At 39.8% G+C, this 18,895-nt stretch overlaps 1 protein-coding gene across 1 annotated transcript in view; it reads right to left on the reverse strand.

Moving 5' to 3' along the window:
• The window catches only part of NBAS (NBAS subunit of NRZ tethering complex), a 277,261-nt gene that overhangs the window by 22,952 nt on the left and 235,414 nt on the right, over window positions 1-18,895 (reverse strand). Inside the window, exon 49 of the mRNA XM_032497057.1 lies at window positions 14,167-14,362. Coding sequence (XP_032352948.1) covers window positions 14,167-14,362 — 196 coding nt within the window. The remainder of the gene's footprint in view (window positions 1-14,166; window positions 14,363-18,895) is intronic.

Here is an 18,895-nt window from a genome sequence, read left to right on the forward strand (position 1 = left end):
CGCGCTGCGTTTAACTGCCCCACCTAAAGAAGTGGCCCCCTCCCCATCTACCTCCCTCACCTTGGTTTACTTTCCTTCTGAGCACTTACAAGGATGTGACATATTGCATATCTATTGGTGAAAACAGAGACCTTATGTGTTCACTGCTTTATCCCTGCGACTTAAAATCGATCACGCTTGATATAGAGGAAATGCAGAGAACTTACTGAGTGAGTGAATGAACGAATGAGTGGATATACAAAAGAACGAATGAAGATATAATTATTTATAAAGTACTGTAGCACAGAATGATATTAAATATTCATGGAGTTACCATAAAGTTTCAGCTGTTCTTTCTTTTTAAATGAAGAAAGATGTAAGGTTTAAAAAAAGATCCCACCAAAAAGGAGACGACTGAAAAAGACCCACAGGTGGCATGTTTGCTGACATTATGTCTCAACACATGATGATGCCTGTGGTTAGCTCTGTGGTTTCGGCCAAGTCCCTCTCTTTGAGTCTCATTTTCCTCATCTTAAAAATGGGCTCCAAAAGCCCCTGACATCTAGGAGGCTATAGGAGGCGCCTGGAGGTCTGAAGCAGGGGAGAGGGTCGGTATATGGCGGCTCTCTTCTTTTTGAGTTATAATCTGAGTTTTTACAGTTTATAGAGAAGGTTTTGTGCTAAAAAAGTTTTTAGAACAATTGAATGACAGGTCCCCTAACGATGCCAATATTCAAGTTTCCATAACTAGCTTTCGTGGAAGCGATGACAAGAAGTTTCTCCTTTATATGAAGTGCAGAGTCATACCATGAAAATGAAGAGATTAGGCAAAAGGGATTCATGTCTTCAATATCATTTATATTTCTTTCTTTTCAGAAACTAATAGCTTGTACATTTTTAGGACGTGAACTGTATCAAAAGGGAAGGAAAGAGAAAAGAAATTATAAATGAGACCTTTGTATGTTTGTTTTGTTTTTATATTCGTGTGCAAATATTAGATCCCATTTTTTAAAATGTGTTTGGTAATAAACTCCTTCATGTAACACCTTTCTCACATGTACGCAGACTTAAACAGGGTGGCTTTGCCAGGAAACATTTTCTTCTGAATCCTCACCCAGCATTTCAATTATTAGTCACTTACTTTTCAGAGCATTGAACACCATGTTCAAAATACAAATGTGAAAAATACAGTGACGTACACAATCACCTGTTTTGTGTACGCACACTTACATACTCCATTATGTTGTACAGGATTTCAAATCGTTATTACCCAGCTCTTAAGAAGGCAGGTTTAAATTCTATCACCGTAGATGCAAAAGCATTGCCTTCTGTGAGAAGAAAATGGGCCTAAAAATGGACTCAAGCACATGCTTTTTTAGCACATGATAAAGAATATACACTTTGCCAGACAATCATTATGTTCTCTGATATACAAGTGTTCATCTAAGATTGTGTCCACATATTAAAATACCTAAATTTATCGAAACTTACGAAGACTATAAGCTTATCTTGTTCATCATGTCCTATGAGGCTTTAAATATAAATTCTGGTAACCAAAACTCAAAATGAGTGAACTTAAATATATTTCATAAGAATATAAGTACAGAGAACTGACTTAAGTGTCCAAATACAGCTACAATATGAAATGACTGTAGAACGTATTTCAACATCAGGGAAAAACTAACAGTAGGTGGCTTTCAAATGCTCAGCGTACTTCATAAGGACTTCATAATGTACTTCAGAACATATTACACAAAAAGACTCTAAAATAAATGATAAAGGGAGATTCTATTAAATGCACAGCTTTCAAAATAGAGCTGATAAAGTAACAGAAAAATGTGTATTTTGGAGACATTACTGGACCTTTCTGAGGCCTAATTTCCTCTTCTGTAAGATGAAATACACATTTATATGGTGGTTGTGAATATTAAATAAAAGAATATGAATACAATAGCTAGTGGGAAGCTGGCACATGGCAGACACACAGCAAATGACAGGAGGCATTTATATCATCTACATAACATGCTATGTACAAAAAGCGGGAACCTGGATGTGTGCTATGATTTCTTCTAGTAAGAATTATGTCTATAAATTAAGCAGGATAGAAAAAGAAACATAGCTCTTTTAGGATAATGGAATCATGGGTTAATTTTTATCTTCTGAAAATCTCACTTGTGCAATAAATACAGTATTTGAAACGACTCTTAAGTATGCCTTCCACAGATCAGTGAAAATAAGCTTCAGAGAAATTACTTATTCCTACACCTTGTTTTCTTCTGTCCTTCCCCTCCTGTGAAAACAGAAGTAGCAGTGAGCTGGGGGTGCAAACGTTACCTGTTTTACAGGCACCATATAGCTGGTGCCGGTTCCACGCTGCCGCCACTAACTAAACATCACAGGACTTTAAAGGGCAAAATTCAAATGACTCAAACGGAAGAACACCTCTTTCCCTTTTGTCTCTGACAATGATGTTTCCCTCCTCATTGAATTGGGTGACTTTCGCCCTTGCTGGAAGTCAATTTGTCAAGCTGCTGCAGCCTCCTTATCAGACACAGAGTCACTGTCCTTGAAAAAGTGGGCTGAGTCACTTATTCTCAGATGAGACTTTTAGCCTTAAACTCCTCTGTGGCTGCTCAAAGTGAACGTGCCTATCTTGAGCCGAGGCAGCGCTCCTGAGGTCTGCATCTCCCTATGCGCAATGATGGCAGCTTATTTCATCTTTAGGTATTTGTGAATGTGAATAGGTATTAATGCATATGAAAGTACTTCCTGAATAGAAAGAAATTGCCAACGTGTAGAGGATTATTATTGATATCAGTGCTGTTAATCACCATATTCCTATCTTCCATGTGATAGGAATGGTGCTAGGCTGGTTCTAAAAGGCTGGATGATGACACCTGATTTAAAGTTACCCAGGAACTGTGCAATTCTTTTCAGGGATACAGTAAAGTCAGACCGTGCTGTCTCCGTACACAGGGCTTCAAAATACAAAACCAACCAACCAACCAACCAAAATCCCTACTTCAGTAGATGTATAGAAATACAAAAAGGTGACAGGAATGGTCTCTAGTGGTCCTCTGTCTGTTACAGCTACTCCTTTGATAAGGTTTAAGGTGGCCAACAATACCTGTTGTGGCCACTGGATCTGGTGAAGATCTCTGGTGAAGGGAAGTCAAATTTCTAGAAGACCAAAAAGTCATAAGTTGTTGGACTTAGAAGCTGTCAGACTGCCCCACTGAACTAAGCAGTATTCAGACCAGTGCCTGGCACACAATAGGTACTCAAAACAGTATTATTACCATTCATTATGGTAATTATTATTATTAGACAAGAAAACATAAACAGAACATAAATTATGATCATATCCATTTCCGAGTATTTATAAATTTTATTAAATAGAAAATGTAAAGTTGTGGAAATAAGATTAAAGTTCAAATATGAAATGTGGGACAGCTAACCTTCTACCAGATTTTCCCATTTCAATGGCAGAGAACGACAGAATAAACGTAGCTACCGAGAGAATTTTATAAGCATCACATCTTGCACTGCTTGTAATAAAAGGAGAACGTGTTGTTGAGACAGCCTGAAGGGTCAAACCACCTTCCCTAGCCCATGGGGGAGGGATGCCTACCTGCCTCGGGAAGGGTGTTCTGATAAGAATGAGCACCTGAATTCTCTCCTACCTTTGCCTCTAGGTCCTGTGATGAGCCCAAACTTTTAGCCTCTGCTTCTCTCCTCAGGTGTATTAGGAAACTGAGCACCTAGCCGTGAACTGCTCAAGAATAAATGGTTCTCAGTCGCCACAGAAAGGCTCTCCTAGGGCAGAGCACACACACCCTTGGGATGGGGAGAATGCGATGAAAGAATTAAGTTCCCAGGGGCTTCCAGATGTTTGGAGTTGTACGTGGGGCACATAAACACACACACACACACAATCACACACACACGGAAGAGGCCAGCAACTGCAGTTAGGAGCCATGTTTTACAGCTTCCTACTTATTTTATTGTATCTCTAAAGACAGAAATTACACAATAAAGCATTCTATGATCACTCTCCATAAGTGCTGTTGTGACTTCAATACATAATATATGCTTCCACATGGTTAAATATAATATTTAATGAAACACTTTTAAAATGAGACATACGATGGGGGAAAATTCTTTGTGTTAAAATAAGAGGAGGAAAGATTTTGGCTGACAATTTATTTTCTAGGACAAATAAGCCGTCATGCCACATGAGCCTCCACAAATACGTGTGTTTACTTTAAGGAGCTGCTATAGAAGCTAATTTTTATTAAGGCCGGGCTTTGGTTTTTAGTTAAAGTTGATAAAGTATTAATAGAGTAATTCATGGAGCCAGAAATGATTTCACTGTGGTATTTCAGTCTCAGACTGAATGCTGACCCTGCCACGTAACAGCTCTGTGACCACGTAAAAATAAGGTAATAATAGCTAACGTATCAGGTTACTTTGAGGATAATATAACTTAACAGAGAACAGTATACACACAGACACACACGCCCTTATAGGTGTCTAACCCAGAGTTAACACTGAGCCTCTACACTGTCTGCCAGTAATGGTAGTTCATTATTCTACATTTCTGCCACATTTTAGCACTGAGATACTGCAGAGATTTCTTAACTACTCTACTTCCTCATGTGCTGAATAGAATGATAAGATCACATCCGCCAAAGAGTTATTATAAGGTTAAAATGATATAATAGGGGGGAGGGTATAGCTCAAAAGCTAGAGCACATGCTTAGCATGCATGAGGTCCTGGGTTCAATCCCCAGCACCTCCTCCAAAAAATAAATAAACCCAATTATCTCCTCCCTTGCCAAAAGAAAACAGTTAAATAATACAGTTAAAAAACACACCAAAAATAAATAAATCTTCACTTAAAAAATGATATGATATACACACAAAGTCTAATGGTCAGTCCATAGAGGGCCCTAAAACACATGAAAACAGTACACGAGACATCTTCTCAGCTTAAGTGAAAACAGATTTCTGCTGTAATAGTCAGAGGTTTTATTTTTAATCTATTTTCTATTCCAGGTAGAAGTTACCCAGAGGGAGTTTTGCATTGCGGAAGAAAACGGTGGCCATTGAGTCCTATGGCCTTCTATATATCCTATATACAGGGTACCTACATAGCCTCGAAAATAAAAAGAATAAGAATAAAACTATAATAAAACCCATATATTCAGCACAATCACAGGCCCAGAATGTCTGAGCTTCAAAATTTCAGAAGTGAAAAATAAAAAGCATCATGATCTCTCACATTCCATGTAAATGTTTCACATATTCAAAAGGTAGATCTATAATTGAAATAAATAACAGAGAAAACCATACAAATAGAAATAAGATGAACTTACCTGTACTATAAGTGAATAGTTACTCACACTGAAGGAGGTGTGTGTCTGTGTGTGTGTCTGGGGGGGGGGGTAACCTTGAAAATATCATTATTTTTGAGTGCTATTACTCTAAGGCTAACAGAAAGAGCTCTACACAAATACCCTAGCTAGTAAGTGGGTTGGAATTTTAAATGTACTCTAGGATTAAGCAAATAAATAAATGCATTGTGGATAAGTTTCTCACTGACAGAGAAAAGAGTTTACAAATAAAGAAAGAGAGAAGACTAGAGTGAACTCTGTGGAAATGGATGGACCTGGAGGTATCAATACAAACTCATGGTTTTTAAAATGATCATAGTTAAATATAAACATGGATGTGGACGTATGAGTGCTCTGTCCCCTGACACCACAGTATCAACGAGCAGACCTAGCCCTTAAGCCTTGGCTTCTAAATACCATTCTTTATTAAAAAGTCCAGGCTCCTTGAAGTCAGGGAGTGAATCCAGAGCCAGGCAAGGAAAGTGCAGGAGGAGTCTAGAACATCTGTGGTTCAAAACCTGATGGGAGGGCACAAGTCGAAGGATGCAGGAGAAAACTGGAAAGGAGCTCCCAACGGCCAAATCTGAGATAATTTGTGCAAAAAAACTAAAATGATGATAGTCACAGATTGCAACCACAGACAATCACTGAGCTTGTGGTGATATAAATAAATAAGTGAATAAATACATATAAAGGGAGGAGAACAAACGACAGAAAAATACCACTTGGTAAACACCACAGTGGTAATTATCCCAGGCAATAATCACCAATGCATGCTAAATTTAGCAGGTGAAAGTGTGATGAGAAACTGTTCACAACAACCTCAAAGTACCTCACCACAGATATTTATTAATCCCAAAGGGGAAAGTAATAATTTTGTGGAGAAGAAACACGGTTGACACCACCTCAATCAAGTGGTCAAAGCGAACATTACCGGTAAAGTAAAGTAAAGTAAAGTAACGCACATCAAAACTGCGCGTCTCCTGAGATAACACACTTCAGGGGACATGCCGTCACTTCCATGGCATCCTCTCCAAAAACGCACAACTTGAACACATGAACAAAAATCGGACAAAGTCAAATTCAGTGACATTTTATAAAATAATTGGTGCTTTTTTTAAAAAAAATGTCAAGGTCAAAAAGGAAAATGAAAAAGAATAAGGAACTATATCAGATTCAAGGACATTAAAGAGACAGGGTGTTAATGCAGTGTGTGACCTGGACTGGACATGGACCAGAAGAAAAATCACTGGGACAACTGACAAAATCCAAATTATGTCTAAATTAGAAAATGGTACTGCATCGATGTTAGCTGCGGTTATCTGAGATGGTAATATTCGCTGAATCTGCATGAAGAGTATACAAAATTCTTTGTATAACGTACATCGTTTTTATTTGTAAATTAAATCTAAAATTTTCAAAGTGAAAAGTTAAAAAAAATAAGCGAAGTTATGCCCAGCTACTCATATCCCCACCGCTCTCCAATATTAAACACCTGTGTTTTTCCCGCCTTTTCTCCCCCTTCTTCGCCTCCTCCCTCGGATCCATCAAAAGCAGGAGCAGACACGCAGCACGTGGGGAGCACGACTGCTGAGGTTATCAGGCCTCTCAGCAAAGGCGCTCGGATGTAACTGTCCCACTGCCACCAAAGCCAACTGGGACCTGAGCCGACCCTGGGAGGACGGTGCCCTGCAATGGAGTCAAAGCCATCTCCATCCAGTGACATTCACTAAACTCAAGTTCACTTCCTAGAAGGGGTCTCTGAACTAAGACACATGTACAGTTGTGAAGAAAGTCTGCCTGTGTGAAGGGGATAAACAGGGCCTCCCTATCTCACCCCCTTGCCAAAAAAAAGTGCTCGTCAGAATTTAAACATACTACATACAGCCCTGGACCTGGTGTCTCTCTCCACAAAGCCAGTTTCTCCTCCAGATTTCCCAGCTAGTTAAGGGGCACCACTTTCTCCCTAGTAACTTGCGCCCAAATCAGAGGGGGACCAACCCCCCCTCCACCTCAGCCGTCACCAGGGCACTGGTACCGGCCCCTCCAGCTCTCTTCTCCCCTCTTCTCTTCACAGCTGGTACGAAGTTCAGGGCCAAGTTCGGGGACCAGACCTTTGTCCCCTAACTGGTACCCCTCCGGTCCCCTGCGCACACAGAGGTCAGAGGGCTTCTCCTAAAGCCCAGATCTGATCACACTGCCCCTCGGGCATCTCTCTTGCCGGTGGCCTCAGCGCTGTCGGGGTAAAGCCCGAGCAGGACACTGGGGGCCACCGTCTGACCTGTGCTTCCCAGTTTCCTCTCTTCGTGGCTCTTGCCTTCACACCACGTGCCCAGCTGTGCTGAGCTCGGCTCCAGAATCACCTCAGAGCAGTCTTCCCCGCTGCCCCCCGACACAGCAGCTTCATGCACACCACATGCAGACCCACCCACAGCCCCGGAGCACTCAGGCCCTGACTGCTTTGTTACTAAACCCATTGTTAACCAGATTGGAGTCCCCACACTGAGTCCTCTGCCAGGACGGGAGTTAGAGCTCTGCAGGTATGACTCCACTTGACCCTCACAATAGTTCTACGTTATTTCCACTTTATACACGAGGAAACGGAGGTTGTGTGAGGCTGCAGAGCAGTGAGTGGTGGAACTGGGATTTGAATGCAGGTCTCCGAGGTGAAGAGCCCAAATGCTTTACTACCAATTACCTTGTCTCTTCTTCTGTCTCCAGACTGCAGCTCAGTGAATGGTGCCTAATCTATGCTTGAAGAATCTTCAATGGCTATTTCACACTGTGTTCTGTTCAAACAACAGGTATGAGGCATGGCACCTTTCAGAATGTTTTAAGTAAGCAGCAGTTCACACGCACAATGCTATGTACTGAGGGAGTGACAGATGCTGTAAGATGAAGCCATGCTTTCTGTTCTCTGAACCAAACGCCTGATTTCTCAGGCCAAATCATGTTCAGTCCACATAGAGTGACAGCAGGAAGAGAAAAGGTGAGCATGTCATCCAATGCTGCCCAAAGGTTGTGCTGGATCTACTCCCCCGGCAAACAGGAGCAAGTGTGGTACAGGGCCAGGAACACAGGCTTCAGAATCACACAGGGCTGGGGGTGAACTCCAGTTCCATCATTCACAGGCTGGACAGTTCATGGGACCTCATCTTCTAGGTCATGTGACCTCATCTAAAACACAGACTCTGCACGTCTGTTTTAAAGTTTAATGCAGTGATGGGGACTTGGTACACATTCCACCTTCCCCTGTTCCCCCACTGATGCCAGTGACAAGAGGGCAGATCTTTAGAGGAAGAGGGACCTTCTCAAGGTCTCCAGCCATTTGCAGAACCCAGGGATATGGATGCTTGCTCCATTTTAATCATCGTTAAAAAAAAAAAAGGCACACGGACCTCTTGCTCATATTTTGGACAAACATGCTTGTGACCTGTATGCCTCCCCATGAGAAGGAACTAGCTGGTCAGGAATGACTGTCAGCAAAATACAGCAAATTAATATAAAGTAGCATCAATCTAAATGCACCAGGGCACTCTGTAAGGAAGCATTTCCATTATTCCAGGCAAATGATTCTGCTTGCACGTAAGCGGGAAGCAGTGTGGTCTAACCATCACTCATGGCAAGAACATCAGATTGAATGTCAAGAGCCTCGGCCTTGCCATTTTAAAGGTGACCTTGAAAACTTCTTTTAAGATTTAATATTCATTTATTTGACAAATATTTACTGCGTGTCTGTAAGATCCCTGTTCTCATGGAATTTACATTCTAATGGAAAGAGAAAGTCATCACATAATAGACAGACAGACACACGGACAGGCAGTGAAGAAGTCAGGAGCGGTAAGTGACTAGAAGAGAATAAAAATGGTCACAAGACAGGTTACGACTCGGTGGATGCAGTCATTTTGGAAACGGTGACATTTAAGATAAAATCTGAGGACATAACCTCTCCCTTTCTGAAAATCCTTTTTTTTTTTTTTTCCTATAAAATGTGACCACTGAACAGGGATGCTTGTGAAAGTGTCTTCCAACTCTAGAAGTGCGTGACTTCACGATTATTAGGGATATAGTATCTGTGTAAGGACACATTTTAACATCAAATATTGTCCCACATTTGATTAAGAAAATCATTGATGGCAGTGAGTCTTAGCTTTGAAGACATTTAAGATAACAGTAAATCTTCCGTAAGGAACTAAACACAGATTTGCACACTTAACTTTTCCTACTGATTTTGTCTAAACTCTGACAAAGAAGTGCATATTTTGCTGATGTTTTGGCAGATGAGGCCAAACTGGCCTCTGACCAGAAGGGTTAATATGTCCTTCCAAGCTTCAAAGCAGGCAAAAGACATGAATTTGTAATGAGGTTAGAAGTTGTCTTAAACTAATTCTTTCTGTTGATCACTTACAATCACAAATGCAGACTAAAATTTGACAAGGCAAAAATCAAACTCTAAGCCACATGTTCTTTTTTTACATAAAAACAGAAAGAAAAATTGAGCTGATGGGGTCTGGAATTTTTTAAGGAAACATCAGTATTTTGACCTGTATTTTTCATGTGCCAGTTAACTAGAAAATTACAAAACCTGAACAACTCGGATAAATCATACGAAGGGAATTAACACAATACATCCACCCCCTCCCCCTCAGCGTCCCCTCTTCCCACCCCCCACCGCCCTCCAAGCCCGGGCACCTTTCTGGAATGGAAACGAAGGCCTTGCGAGCTGTTGAAAAATGAGGGCCTCTGAATTTTTAATTGTGTTAACTAATTGTTAGAAAACTAGAAATCGCTGTCTCTCTGAGAACCAGTGAGGTAGCAGGCTCCACTGACTCTGTGTTTAATTTTGCAGGAGCTGGCTGGTTTCCCGGCAACACACTGATTTGTGGGGCCACTACTTTGGGCACCTCGAGGATAATTAAATATTAAGTCCCCCTTTGATGTATGCAAAGTCTGCCTAAGAGGATTACCAGTCCCAGTGAAGGTAGCAGTCCCGCATTTTCTGGTAATTGAACATTGCAATGTCATTATCTATTCTTATCTTCACTCTGTAAGAATCCGTCTCTATTCTTAATATTACCATTGAGAATGGAGAAGGCGACAGGGAGAAGTTAAGAAAACAGGAGCGCATGTAATCAACCTTTTGAAGTCTTCTAAGTGACTGAGGCATGGAGGGGAACAAGACAGTTTACTATGTGTCAAAGAAATGACAGACGTGAGCAAACCATCCTCTATCTCCTCAAGTTCAAGGTTCCATTTTACGCACCAAGTAGCCACGGCTCACAATTTAAGAGACTTCTCTAAGACTGTAAAATAACAGTGGAGGGAGGGTGGAGGCACAGGCCTAGGGTCCGTCCGCTAGCGCCCAGATCTTTGCTATTTCCTAGTGAGAGGTAACAGAGCCTTTTAAAAACACTGATGGAGACTACCTCAGATTTAAACCATGGGCAGAGTTTCGGAATGTTGCAGAAGTTGTTGCTATTTCCATTCTGATGCTGCAATTTTTTGGCTTTCACTTTCTAAGTAGCAAGCAGATATTTATAGCTGTAAGGCAGAGTTCCCCCACCAAATTCACTTGCCCTCCAAAGTAGATTTGAATAAGCAATGCCAGGCTTGACCCAGAATACTTAACTTTCAAAGAAGGAGGAGGAAACACTCAGTGATTTAATTTATTTTTGGAAAAGACTATAGACGAATAACATAATTAAATCACTATGGTAGATTTTTTTGGTTATTGAAGTATAGTTGACTTACAATATTAATCTGAGGTATATGACATAGTGATTTGATATTTAATAATTATATTCCATATAAAATTATTATAAAATATTGGCTAAATTCCCTGTGCTTTACATTACATCCTTGTAACTTGTTTATTTTATACCTAACAGTTTGTACCTCTTAATCCCCTTCACCGATCTTGCCCCTCTCCCTCTGGTAACCATTAGTTTGTTCTCTGTATCTGTGAGACCGTTTGTTTTTTAATATTCATTTGCTTTATGTTTTAGATTCCACATACAAGTGAAAACGTACAGTGTCTTTCCCTGACTTAGTCCACTAAGCATAATACCCTCCAGACCCATCTGTGATGTCACAAGTGACAACATTTCATTCTTTTTTATGGCTGAGTAGTATTCCAGTGTGTGTGTGTGTGTGTGTGTGTGTGTGTGTGTGTGTGTGTGTGTGTGTGATCTTTTTTATCCATTCATCTGTTGATGGACACTTAGGTCGCTTCCGTATCTTTGCTATTGTCAATAATGCTGCCACAGCCACTGGGGTGCAGGTATCTTTTTAAATGAGTGTTTTTTGTTCTCTTTGGATATATACCCAGGAGTGGACTTGCTGGATCATATGGTAGACCTATTTTAATTTTTTGAGGAACCTCCATAGTGGCTGCACCAGTTTACATTCTTCCCACCAGTGTACTAGGGTTCTCTTTTCTCCACATCCTTGCCAGCCACATGTAAAAGAATGAAATTAGAACATCTTCTCACACCATATACAAAAATAAACTCAAAATGGATTAAAGACCTTAATGTATGGTAGTTTTCTTATTTCCACTACCAAATACTTTAAAGAAACTCAGGTCATTAGCTTCCAAGGACCGGGAAGTTGTTTGTATTCAAGGGGAAAGTAAGAGGAGGTAGAAAATAAAAAAGTGAAGGAGACATGAAATTATTTTTGCTAAAGTTAAGAGACACTCTGTCTGGAGGGATGGTTGAGGGCCTGAAAAGTTCACATCACCAAGGGAAACAGTGATGAAATGAAGAGCAACAAACAGTCTCTGCAAATGAGAGAAAGCAGTTTGTGTTCAGTGACGTTAAAGTGAAGTCAGTTTAGAAAAGTGCCTGGAAAAGAAATCTTAACAAAAGCTAAGATCTCTTAAATCCTGTTTTTGGTAAAAGTTAAGCTAAGATGAAATTAAAATCTTAGAAGTATCCAGAAATCACTGAAATCCTATAAAAGCTGCAAGTTGTTCTTTGAATAACTGGACAATTAAGGAAAATTTATAAGAAGAAATAGTGGTTATACTCATATTATTTCTGAACTATTCAGACTCAAATATCAAAGTGTATTTTCTAGTGTTTCAACATGACAGATAAGATGGATATCTTCGTCCTTTCCTGGTTTCCATGTTCTTTCCTAATGTTTTTGGTACATTGATCTCACATGACATGAGAAACCAGCCTCATCGCCCTGCCAGGCTCCAGCCATCAAGGAAGATGAAATTAAGCAAGGCTGAGAACTTGAAAAATGGAAACTACGTAACAGTAGGAGCATTCATTTGCTTCAGGATGAGGAGAACCTAACATTCCACACGGCAAAAACAACATGATCCAACTTAGAGCTTACCTCAGGGATGTTACGTGAACATCTGTGTTTGTTGAAAACAAGCGTTACCACTAACTGTGCTGAGGACCTGGAATATATTACATAGCCCATTGCATTTGTGTTCAGAAACCTCTTAAAAGAACTTGTTAGCATCTCTTGGTGCAATTCAAAGCAAAATGTTGAGAATGAAGAAGCTGATAAGGTCAGGATGCTTCAGAGAGAGTATTATTCAGATATTAGTAACTTTCAATACAATCCATTTCAGCAATTTGGCAAGATTAGAGAACCTTTGATAAGTCCATCTTTTTTGAATCTCAAATTCTCTAACTCTGAAGAAGAGATAACAGTATTTACCTGTTTCTCTCACACAGGAAAATAAGAACAAATGGGATAATTCTGATGATGCTCTCAGATGAGCCTCGAGATATTCTTAATATTTGATTCTTCTTTAAAAAGTTCATTGTTCTTTAAATGAAGCAGTAAAGATATAAATATGTTATAAAACAAAGCTTTAAAATTAGAAGGTACACTGAGTCGGAATCAGACTTCCAGGAAACTCTTCTGCAGATCAGATTACCTGGAAGTCTTATTTTCCAACTTTTATTGGCCTATGGTCTACTCCGCAAGCAAAAGCCCTTGACTGAGGTTCCCGACTCCGAGATCCTATGTCTTCAGGGTGCATCTGTTCAGAATTTAAGCCAAACTTCAAAAGCCACCATATTTCTTTGATTTAGGAATTAGCATTTCCATCTACTCAATCAACAAGCATTTAGGCTCTGAGTGCTTGCACAGCATGCTGAGAGGGCTTCAAAAGATGCTAAGCACATCCTCCAGGGCATCTGAGTTTTCACGGTAGTGGGGAGACAAAACTTTTAGTAGTAGTAGTAACAACAATAATGACAATAACAACAACAACAACAATAGTAGTAGTAATAGATAATTAAAGCTCAAATGTGTGGAATTCAAGGTTCATTTAAGTTTGAAATGGTCAGGGAAGGTTCCAGAGAGGCAATGGACTAAATGAGCCTTGGAGGATGATGGAGAAACCAAGATCTTGCGTGTCTGCTACATTATGTCTATCCACGTACAGAAGAGAAGGGAGGACATTTGTGTGCCTGGGCAAGGCATGAAAGACACAAATTAGCTAAACTTCACACTGCATTTTCACTCAGATCTGCATTTCTCCAGGGGAAGGGCGAGCCGCCGTGATTAGGTGATACTGTGAAAAATCCTGACTATATGCTACGAGGAGAAAAGGGATACACACGTGTTATGCGAGTGAGGCATCCTCTACTACGTACATTCGAACAGATGGAAAAACGAAAAACAAACTCTGTTGCACATATTTAACTATTACATAGCTGGACTGATGAACACACTGGGCAGTCGGCATTGCCAAGGTGAATATTCACTTGAAGATAGTTTAAAGTGATAAGAAATGAGCAGCCAGAGGCTCCCTTACCTGTCTCTGGGGCCAAGTGGCTTTGACAATGGCTTCCGTTCTAAAGAACACAAGGAGCTTGCCATCCTCCTCTGTCAGGTGAAATGACTGTCCCAAAATCTGCAGCACGTGAATGCGGGGCCTCACGGGCCAGGTGTCATCAGTACAGAAAGGCCGCAGCCACTCCAGCAGGTCCTCAGAGGAAACCAGCTCTTCTCTGCAAAATCAGTGGTTAGAGAGAAACTAGTAAGTCTTTTTCTTTTTTATTCCAGTAATCAAATGTGATGACTAACCTAAGCACTTGTTTGTTGGCTGATTTTATTTTTTTCCTATTGAGAGGAGAAACGTACGTTTTAAATGGCTGAAAGCAAATCGTACTAGGTACTTAAAAACTATGCAAAATGTGATTTTTTTAAAACAGCATCAAATTAAAATGAGCTACATAAAGCAGATAAAAAATAATCAGTATTAATCAACATGTTCTTAGATACTCTGTTTCTTAAGTAAAGTTTATTAAGAAGAATGGCTTATTTCAAAGGTCTGTGAAGATGTTATCCCAGTGCCCATCCAGTTCCCAGGGCTTCACAGACCAACTTCTTGCTGAACAGACCATTAGCTCAATGGGCAGAATTGAAGATTTCCAAATCAGACTGTTTTCATTGGAGCACTGCTTTCAGAGTGGTAAGTGTTTCTACTGTAATAGTTCATGTAGAAGGGAGCTAGTGTCGTGGATACCCAGGTAGGCATTCAGAAAAATCTTTGATTGAAATGTTATTTCAGTCTTGGCAAACAAAATAATCCCTGTAATATAATCTTCGTGGATGGCTTATCTCACCAACTAGTTAATTGACTTGAATCCAAAGGAAAAAAAAAGTATGACATTTCTACTAATGACATTAAGAGCATCAGGCATCATTCTGGTAATTTTATATAAACTATTACTAGTTGATAATAACTATGTTAAGTAAATATTATAAACACTATTCTATTTTTAATTTTTTCCAGTTTTATTGAGAGGTAAGTGACATACAGCATTGTATTAGTTTAAGGTATACACTGTAATGATTTGATATTTGTCTATATCACAAAATAATGACCACAATAAGTTTAGTTAACATCCATCACCTGACAGAGTCACAAGATTTTTTCCCGAGATGAGAACTTTTAAGACCTACTCCCTTAGTAACTTTCAGATATTCAATATAGTACTGTTAACTATAGTTACCACGCTGTCCACGTAAATTCCATTTTATAGTGACATTACATGCCCAAAAACATCTACACCAGTGCAACAGGACCCCAAAGGCGATGTTCTTTCTACTACTTTCCTATGTGATAGAATTTCAATAAGGGGTTACAATAAGGGATTAGAGTATCTCTGAAGATAAAAGTTGAATGGGTGGTTATTAAACAGGGAAGTCTAAAAGGGTTCAGAGAAGGGGGACATTTGTACAACTTTCCATCCAGTGCTAGAATCTCTCTGCTTACATTCCCAGATGGACCCTCTCAGGAAAACCACTAATTTGGTGATGATGTCAATGAACTCCTTTCGGTGACTGTTAAGAGGTCACTCACACAGAAGCCTCCCTTCCACAAGGCCCTGGAGATCCACGCTAAAGCACTGAATTATATAGGTATTGTGACAACCAGATCTTTAGGAGACTCCTAGCAGTAAATCACCTACACTGAGTTCCAAATTTCATGAACTAATAAGACGAGAGGAAATTTTTTAAAACTTCCAAGAATAAAATTCTACAATACTACCAAATATTTCTCTTAGTGTGCATTCTATAATATACTTGCCAATACAACCTCATGGCAATTTAAATTAAGAAACAGAGTTCATTATTTGTATTTAGGAATAAAACATATTACAAAACACTATGCACAACTGGTTTAAGCATTTCCTACATTTACAGAAATATCTGTTAGTTTTACCCGAGTGCCCTTAATATGTATCAGAAATGGCAAGACTGGGAGCAAAAGAAGCAGAATGCCATAAATATATCCCAGGTATCTACCATGTGCAGAGCAATCAGACAGTACTGTGTATTATTAAGAGTATTACTTTGGAACTTGCTGGACCTGTGAATCCTGGCCCACCCTTCCCTAACAACTCTCAAAAATCATGAATGTCGTCATTCCCGTTTTATAGTTAAGTAGACAAAGGTCCTAAAAAGTGTGTCTCTTGGAGTCTGTGAAACCAAAACAACATATACAAAGCACTTAGCACTGTATGCGGCACAGAGGGAGGACTTAATAAAAAGGAACCATCATCCAATCATCATCATCATATCAGCATCATCAAAGTACTAGTTTGTACTTGATAATCAAGGATGAAAAATGATACGATCTCTGCCTTCAAAGAACTAGTAGTACAATGGAACAGAAAGGTGCTACAAGCGACTATGCTCTCAATTACTAAAATAATATAAAATTGAACAACTGCTTTGGAGGAAGAGCTAGTAGAATCAGGGAAGGCTTCACAGAGGACGCGGCCTCTGAACGGGGTTATAAAGGACAGATGGAAGGTACACAAATGGAAAGGTGGCAAAATACACTCCAGAGAAAGAGAACAGCAAGGGGAAAATAAGTCAAAGATTTCAAAGGACATCACATGTTCAGGGAGTGATAAAACCACAGACGCCTGGAGGTAAACGGGAGGAGAGAGCTAAGTGAGGAGAGGTCCGCTGACCTGGACCACCAGGAGCTCGCACACCAGGCTCAAAGCGCGATGCAGCTCCACGCTGTGAAAGCACGGGCCCTGTGGTTGTCAGGCCCAGACTCCCCGCTTCCCGACGGCGCTACGCTCACCAAGAAGTTACTGAATGGTCCCAGCCAGCCTCAGTTTCTTACTGGTAAATTGGAGATGGATAACAATCCTTTACCCATGGAGTGGCTGAGAATTAAATACGTAACATGGAATAATAAAGCATATAATACATTATCTGACCCATAACTAAGAACTTCAATTAGTGGCAACAGTGATATTACCGAGGACGATGGTCTGATTTTGTGTGAAATGGGAATGAAGGGGGATTTCTGAGCAGTGAAATATCATAGTCATGATAGTGCTCGGAGAAGTAGGCTGGCGGGGCATGCTTGAGCCCTCCCGTGAGGCCTGCGTGGTCAAATTAAGTATAATTCAGGAGAAGAGTAAATCACGTTTTCGGCTTTGAGCCCAAGCCAATTTCACATCATGAGAAACTGACATTTTGACCTTGCTACCCGTGTTCCAAGTGGGGGCGGGTAGGATGAGCTAGAATGAGAAGAAGGTGGAGTCACGAAGCCCAGATGGAAGTTATAAGAGTAATGTCAGACCTGCATATGGTGAACAAGAATGAAAACTGTTAACAACTATGAAAGCTGACTGTGTGCCATGAATTACATTACTTCATCATCACTCTCTTTTCATGTATTCTGTTACCATCTCCAGTTTGAAGATGAGGAAACCACCACAGAGGGTTTAATAACTCGTCCACAGTCACACAGCAGGCAGTGGAGCCAATACCTGAGCTTGGACTGTCTTACTGCCCAGTCAATCACTATGCGGTGCTAACCAAATAGGGGCATATTCCAGAACACTGTGGCAGTAGGTTGAATTATTCAGATACTGATGTGATACAGAAGGATTACTATTATCGTGTTTCTAAGTCATTAAATTGAGTTACATTCCTCATACCTTGGACATTTTGGAGAAAACTGCTCTAACTTTTGGTTGATAGTTCAAATACATCATAAAATTACGAGAACTCATTCCTAAAACAGAAGCATTGTGTTCCAGGGGCACCATGTTCCAGATGAGCCTGACTGTATATCATGGAAGTGTCTGTGCTCAATACGGCTACACAGAAATGAGAAGTAACTACAGGAAAAGCCGTCCAGGACAACTACATTCTATCTCCTACAGGTTTTAGCTGCAAAATATTTACATTTGGGTTTCAATTTGAGTTTTTAAAATTCATAGTCACTCTTATGATTCAGCAAATACACACATACAGAGAAAAGCAGAATAAAAGAATTGTCATAAAATGTTACAACTGGTGAATCAAGGGGAAGAAAATGTAGTCATTTTTCTATCTTTGCAACTTTTCTGTGGGTTTGAAAAATTTCAAGGTAAGTAGGAGGGTAAAAAATAACTAATTATGCCTTTTATAATATAAAAAACCAGAATGGGAAGGAAAATGATTCCATTTTTACAGTATTTTATGAAGGCAAGGAGAGGGTTTAATGAGCTTAGGAATAGAAAGAGAACATGATTTCAAAACATTTTTACCTTATAAAAGTTATGCAAATGATTTTATAAGATACAAAACAGATAGTAGAGAAAAACCTCTCATAGTTCATTGCAAATATGCAGACATTTGCTTTTACCTTTTTCCTTATAATGAGGATTTTCAGGGTTGGGGGAGGTTATTTTACTGCACAAGGTAATTCAATACACTATTTTTTAAGAATTAAAAAGGGAACACACATTTCATATAATCAGTTTTGGCCTAAAAGATAAGGCGTCTTCTGAAATATGCAAGTTGCTCTGTTAGCAGGAAAGCTCAAGAGCAGCAACAATGACAACAAAAATAGGTCCCTGAATAATTAACCGGAGAATGTGATGTTCTGTCATGTAATGTAGCATGAGAGGGTATTCACAAAACTACAAAGGGATGGAAGGGAGATGGAAACTAAACAAAGGCAATTACTGAATTAAAGAAAAAGACAAATTCTGAGAATGTTAACAAGCTGATCCTTCATA

The sequence above is a fragment of the Camelus ferus genome, chromosome 15, assembly GCF_009834535.1.
Source record: "Camelus ferus isolate YT-003-E chromosome 15, BCGSAC_Cfer_1.0, whole genome shotgun sequence".
In the NCBI taxonomy this organism is placed as follows: domain Eukaryota; kingdom Metazoa; phylum Chordata; class Mammalia; order Artiodactyla; family Camelidae; genus Camelus; species Camelus ferus.